The sequence below is a fragment of the Sardina pilchardus genome, chromosome 5 (genome assembly GCF_963854185.1).
Source record: "Sardina pilchardus chromosome 5, fSarPil1.1, whole genome shotgun sequence".
Lineage (NCBI taxonomy): Eukaryota > Metazoa > Chordata > Actinopteri > Clupeiformes > Clupeidae > Sardina > Sardina pilchardus.
In genome coordinates this window covers 14416592-14423733 of record NC_084998.1, presented here as the reverse complement: position 1 = coordinate 14423733, position 7142 = coordinate 14416592, and the positions used below count along the sequence as shown (strand labels likewise).

Genomic DNA, 7142 nt, shown 5'->3' with positions numbered 1-7142 from the left:
GAAAACAGACCGAAGGCAAATGGTAAAATTACTAGAAGAAGAAGAAGAAGAAGGAGAAGAAGAAGAAGAAGAAGAAGAAGAAGAAGAAGAAGAAGAAGAAGAAGAAGAAGAAGAAGAAGAAGAAGAAGAATAAGAATAAGAAGAAGAAGTAGCAGAAGAGGAAGCAGAAGCAGAAAAGAAAAGAGACAGAAATAATGAAAGACCAAGTAGTTCACTGGTACGTGGTAGTCCCCCCGCCCCCCCACCCCTACCCCCCCACCCCCCCCCCCCCCCCCCCCATCATGTTGCATGGTGTGTAGCTCTGTGCGGCCGGCCTCCGCTCCGCGCCTGTGCTCTAGATGAAGTACTCTTTCTTCTCCTCGGACGCGTGGTTGCCCTCCGCGTTGATGATGGCGGTGTCGGCGTCCGGAGCGTCGTCGGCGCCTTTCGCCTCGTTTGTCAGATATGTTCCTGTTGCAGGAAATACATTACACACCCTCACGTTTATCACGGGTTACACGGCACGGGCGCACGCTCACACTTACATTTGCAGGTGTCAAAAATGTGCCCTACTTTAGTCTGACGCTTGCAATTACAGCGTTTAGTACGTGCACTTATTATTAAATGTTATTATTAGATATTTATGACCTTAAACCCAATGCAAAGTACATAATAGTAACAGTATAAATTATTGTAACCGTATAAATATACAGTATTAAATGCACTAAATACCCCATACCACAGACACTGGAGCAATGTTATGCTCATGGTAAACTAAAACTTACTGTTGTTAACTAAACATAATGGCTTTTATTCTAATAATATTGTAAGTTGCTTTGAAAAAAGTCTAATAAAGACTGTAAACATAACCATTACCATAAAAGGGCATGCAGAAGGATGTGTGTGTAATGTGTGTGTGTGTGTGTGTGTGTGTGTGTGTGTGTGTGTGTGTGTGTGTGTGTGTGTGTGTGTGTGTGTGTGTGTGTGTGTGTGTGTGTGTGTGCGTGTGTGTTTGAGTAATCACCTTTATGCCTGGCCAGGTATCGCCCCAGTACGATAATTAAACAGAGTGTCACAAAGACCACCACGGCTACCACTCCACCAATCAGAGCATGGTCCGTGCTGTGCTGCCCCAGTGCATTCGGATCTGTGGAGGGAACGGGAGAGGAAGACGGTGAGAATGTGTGTGTGTGTGTGTGTGTGTGTGTTAGAGTGTGAGTGTTTGAGAGAGAATGTGCGTGCGTGTGTGGTGAGTGAGTGTGTGTGTGTGCTTCTGAGTGGTGTGTGTGTGTGTGTGTGTGTGTGTGTGTGTGTGTGTGTGTGTGTGTGATTGTGTGTGAGAGAAGAGAGAGAGAGAGGAGAAAGAAAGAGAGAGAGAAACGGAACTGAGGGATAGAGAGAAAACTGAGGGATAAGGAGTCCAATGATTGGACATGCCAGAGAAGAGGAACACAAGTGCACATTCACTACTCTCTGTCAGGAGAGCCACTAAACACTAAACACTACGGCTGGTTAAATTGCCAAAATGCAACATGTACAGTAGGTGAAGTTTCACCACATTCCTTGTAAACTTCCCTATGGTTGGATGGCATGGATGGATAGATGAATGGATGCATAGCATACAGTAGCCTATACATATAGATATAGATTTAGATATAGAGCTGTTATAGATACCAGTAGACAGATAGATAGATACTGTAGATAGATAGAGAGATAGATAGATAGATAGATAGATAGATAGATAGATAGATAGAGAGATAGATAGATAGATAGATAGATAGATAGATAGATAATGACTCTGCCCCTAATGACTATGTCTTAACCTGATCTATGAGTACTTAACCAAGGCAATCTCATTTCAGGGGCAATAGTGTGCATTGACTTTTTCATGTTGACTGATACATTCATACCGGCATCTTTATCACACTCTCAACACTTGCATAAAGACAACGTCTGGAAATGAAATGCCCCACATAACAGTAGACGGTTATGCTGGTAGTCTTATCATAAAAAAGACTGGTTTCAGGCATATTGGCAATCACTTGGATGAACTTGAAAAGCAGGGAAGCGAGTGGACTTTTGGCCCTGTCTTGTCTGATGTCAGAGAGTGAGTGAGAGAGGAGGGGAGAGGGAAAGAGAGGAGAACAGTTCGAGAGAATGAGAGGGGTAACGATACATGGCGTAACCTTTAGAGCAGTATTGCTGGATAATCACATCTCTAGTTTTAAGCATTCTGACCGGATGATAATGAAAACTGGTGATCTAAATTTTGCAGATAAAAATCTACTTCTCAGAATCTTTGGTTCGCTATCACTTAGTTGCCCTAGGCTATAATGTATGTCTTCACCCTTAGACATCAGTCCAAATGTCTCAATTCCATAAAAATGATAAGTATGTGCAGCATATTGCTACTGTTTTATTATTATTTTTGGTTAATCTTGTCTTAGCTTTTTATTTCTTTTTAACTAACTTTTCTTCTGCCTGCCTTATTTTGGGTCTTCCCTTTGTGATATGTTACGTTTGATCCACAGGAACTCAGGAAATGTTGAGCACTAGCTAGACTCCAGATTTTGGAATAATCATTACGCCCAACCTTAATTGTTTTCTAGCAATACATTCTTCCACAGCTTCAGTCAGGCACATTGCCAGTGCCATGTACTCTCTATCACTTTGTAGCTATTTATACTATCCCTTATTATTGAGACATGTGGGGAGACCTTTTGTTACTACGGAGACATCCAGGCACCTTTTATCATCTCCAGCCCTGGATAGCACAACATCATAATGCAAAGACGGAAAAGCACAGAGAATAACATTTGTGTACAGTGAAAAAAAACATTCTAATGTAAATGCGCCGAGCTCATATATTATGCAACGGCAACACCATTCCCCTGACAACCACCTCAGTGCTCTTACATTTGGACATTGTATGCCTTGAACGTATACATTGTATGGGGAATATGATGATAGACTACTGGATCTTATGACACTGGTAGCCATTTTCAGAGCACCGAGTCGACGATAACAACATGAAAAGGTGAAATATTCTGTTCCTGGAGATTTATATGAATAATACAAGCCATTTCATTACTGTCTGCCTCCATTCTGGGCTACAGATCTCTCTTCCCCTCTTCTGGGGAATAAACTTGGCTTGATCTATGAGGGATTCAATGGCCTCTCGCACAGTATAGATTGACAGAATCCATCAGGGGCCGGTTTCCCGATAACGTTCACTCTTAGCGAGCTACGAAGACTCCAAAGGTATAACTTACCAAAGTTGTTTACCTTTCTAGTCGTGGTTCCCGAACTATCACTTAGGAGTCTTCTTACGAAAAGCTCCTTACGTCCGACGTATAAGGCACTGTCCACCATGAAGGTGCTGAATTAGGTGACATCGATTGCTCAGAAATCGATTTTTTATTTCACGCGGAGGCTTGACAGACTTATGAAAGCGTTCTTTGCACCAAAACCATTGCTTATAATAGCCTATCGCCCCCACACCATTCACGCAACTTCAACGTGGATGAACTTATTAGCACACAATGATAAATAACGTAGTGTAGAAATTAAATGATCTACGTAGGTAAGTAGGCTATGTTTTCATCTGGGTTTGTTTGTTGGTCTGTTAGTTTGTGTCCTGCATGGATAAAAAGATTCGAACGCTTCATGTTTGAAAGCAGAAGTCTGCGCTCTCTGAGTGCTTTTCTAGTTTGTTTGTTTGTCCGTTTGTTTGCAAGATAGGCTAACTCTAAAAGTTAAAGATGGATTTCGATTAAATTTCCAGGGAAGATCTGAAATTACCCAAGGAAGAAACTATTTAATTTAGTGAGTGATTCGTATCACCGTCTGGATGCAGGAGGCGTAGGCTACATGTGTTTGCTTGGGGGAGGTTTGTGCTTTTCTAGTTGAAATAGGCTATGTAGACTTTTTTTAATCACAGCTGATTGACCAACATCCTCATTCAGTATTGTGTGCCTTTGGTTAACATTAAACATGACAGCAAGCCCGCACATTAGGCCTAAACATTGTAGGACGGTGGGGGGAAGCAAAGAATACAGCGCTTTGAACTATTTTCAAATGCGTGCACGTTTCATATTTGCATGAAAACATTTCCAGAAACTATTTTCTAAATTAGCATACTTACATTAAATCATTGGTGAACCAAAATAGTGATTTTGTATCATATGAGTTGCATGCGTAACGGAAATTGCTGTAGGGTACAGTGGCGGCGACTAGCGTCGCGAGTCGAAACATTGCTAAGGTGCAGCTAAGAGAGGTCTGAGAGTGCTCCAGACCACTCTTACCAACGAACGACGTGCGAAAGACATTCGTAGCAAAGAAGGTTTCGGGAAATGCGTGAGGTACTTAAGGTAGAGCTTAAGATAGAGGTTACGAACTACGTAGCGTTAAGAAGGCTTCGGGAAACCGGCCCCAGCACCGCAGTCCACAGACACAGTGCCAAGGATGAGCAAAAGAGAGGGAAAAAAATTAAATAAAAGGATGATACGTTTCTTGTGTTACCAATCACATTACATTTTAATAAGACCAGATATATATTCCTGTCGGGGAGATTTTTAATATGGGTGCAGATGCAAATCCCCTTTTTTTAATATTTATAATCCCTCCCGTCTTTGTCCGTCATATTGCGACTCTCGCCTGTTCAAATGAAATGACTTCCAACTGTCCTCCCCCAGCCCCCGGGTGCTACCAGCCCACTTGTCACCGGGTCAGGCGCCCAATACAACATCTTCATCTCCATTTCTCTCTCTCTCTTGCTCTCTCTCGCTCTCTCTTGCTCTCTCGCTCTCCTCTTCTCTCTGTCTCTCTCTCTCTCGCCCTAAAGGGCACTGAAAACGGCGATCGCTTTGAAAAACCGGAGAGGTGGTTGACAGTGTTTGAGAGAGTCTCACGTCGACATCCACACGCTGTTTTTTTTCTCAAACCTTCACCTAGGGCAGGCAGACAGAGAAGGAAGGCAGGAAGGCAGGAAGGGAGGTATAGGGAGGTAGGAAGGAGGGGAAAAAGAGAGGGAAGAAGGAAGGTGGCTCGTGATAGACTGGCTCCCTGCGTGGAGTCTGGCTGATAGCAGACAGGACTCGGGGCGTGTTCTGTTTGGAACAGCCTTTTGTGTTTGCACTCTTTCTCCTTGTAGGGGTGTGTGTGGTGGGTGGGGGGGACGGACACATTCAAGGTGAGGGCTGGTATTCCAGCCACAGCTTCTCTCTCTGAGAACCCCAGGAGCACTGCTATGCTGAGGGGATTAGAGGCTCCCTAATCACACACAAGTATTTTTTAATGAACGCCTCTGAGAAACAACAGCGGAAAATGAGAAAAATCAGTGACAGCGGTCAAGCTGTGTGCACAGTTCCCTCTGAAGCTCTCCCTCTCTCTCTCTCTCTCTTTCTCTCTGAAGCTCTCCCTCTCTCTCTCTCTCTCTTTCTCTCTGAAGCTCTCCCTCTCTCTCTTTCTCTCCGAAATTAGAACTGAGAACAGTGGCTAACCTTGACTAATTACACTTAAAAAATAACAAGTATATCACCAGCTATGTCAAACTGACATCTGACAAAACTCACAAACTGGGAATAAACACACAACATGTATTGCAGAAACAACACACGTACACACATGTATTGCAGAAACAATTTGATATGAAAACACGCTTTGAGTAGTTCACATTGGGAGAACATAACACTAATACGGCTGTGCGATGCGAGGCAGAGTTGTAGTGATTCGGGCATCTTCCTAAGCAGGTTTTAAGTGAGCACTCATTTGAATATAATTACTAACTCAGCTGTGAGGAGGCCAGCCAGCCAGGCTCAGCTCACCCACACAGACAGTGACAACCAGCGCGCAGGGTTGTCTAATGGCGCCGAGTAAACTTATGGGTTGGCACACATGCAAAATAACAGAACTAATTTTCACACTGAGAGGCCACTGTTTTAATAAACACATCGTGTCCAAAGTTGTTTTTTTTTTACCGCTTGCTTTGCTGTTCCCAGCAAAACTAATAAAGTTTTAGCACGGCTTTCTGGGGAGAAAATACATATCAGTATAGCCTACTTTTCATTGAAAGCTTTACAGGTCATTTAAACTGAACTGTGCGAAAAACTGATGGGCGCATTACAGGATGGGGAAGTTTATTTAAAACAGATCCGCACATCAGGGAGTTGAGTTTTTGGGTCAGTGCCTAACAAGACGCAAGACGAGAGTTTCGATATGCTGCTGTTTAATTGGATTTATCCAAACAAAAACAGAAGGCCTGGAATAATAATGTCTGGCCTGATTCTCTCCTTGTAATCACAACAGAGGCTGACTTGTGTGGGCACATGCAGTTCTTATCTATAGCAGTATATGTGTATTCATTGTATTTTTTTCAACAACAACAACAACAAAATGCTCAGAATCGTATAACAGTGCAGTAGACAAAAAAAAAAACATTACAATACCGAAGAGAACAATACGAATAAAAAAGGATAGAAGTGAGTAATATGCATCTGGTCTTGCTCCAGTCCTGAGTCTTCTGCTATGGTGGGCACGGCCCTGTTGTCATTATCCTCGAGGGGTGAAGCGCTTTTCTCTGACTCACGGCACCCCTCTCACAATGAGCTCTTTTTCCCACTGTTTGAACTGAATGAAAAGAGCACCGAGGGGGCTTCATTACGGTGAACGAGACCCTCTCACTGCCTCTCCCCCTTTAAGTGTCTCCTCCGTCCCCTTCCGCTTTTAATGAATGGCAGGACAGTTACTCACAATTACTGTTTCAATGGCTAAATTAAAAGGACTTTTGTCTGGGATTGCATTCGTTTTAATCGCTCGGCTGCTAATTAGGTTTTTAAATCTCCCTGTGGTCTCGGACTGCCGAGGGATGAAGAGAGGGATGGCGAGAGGGAGAGGGAGAGGGATGGATGGATGGATAGAGAGAGAGAGAGAGGGAGGGTGACGGAGGACACGGGGCTGGACGTGTCGACACCTCCCTGACGGGCTCACCTCAGGGCCGCCTCTGGCTCTCTGCCGAGTCCCCATACATCCACGCCCCACCACCCACCCACCCTAACCCCCCAGTCCTCATCTCCTCCCACACTACACCTGGGACAGCTCTACTTTCTCCTCGCTCCCTCTTCCTACCCTTTCAATCACGACACTCTTGAGGAAAACTAATGGAG

The 7142-nt window shown here is 43.9% G+C and overlaps 1 protein-coding gene across 3 annotated transcripts in view; it reads right to left on the bottom strand.

Moving 5' to 3' along the window:
* Positions 1 to 289: 289 nt before the first annotated feature.
* Positions 290 to 7142, bottom strand: part of cadm2a (cell adhesion molecule 2a) — a 262700-nt gene continuing 255847 nt past the window's right edge. For all 3 annotated transcript variants that reach the window (XM_062536582.1, XM_062536584.1, XM_062536583.1), the window contains 2 exons: positions 1004 to 1126; positions 290 to 450 (listed from right to left, as the gene is read on the bottom strand). In XM_062536582.1, the coding sequence (XP_062392566.1) occupies positions 335 to 450; positions 1004 to 1126 (239 nt within the window). In that variant the 3' untranslated portion in view covers positions 290 to 334. The remainder of the gene's footprint in view (positions 451 to 1003; positions 1127 to 7142) is intronic.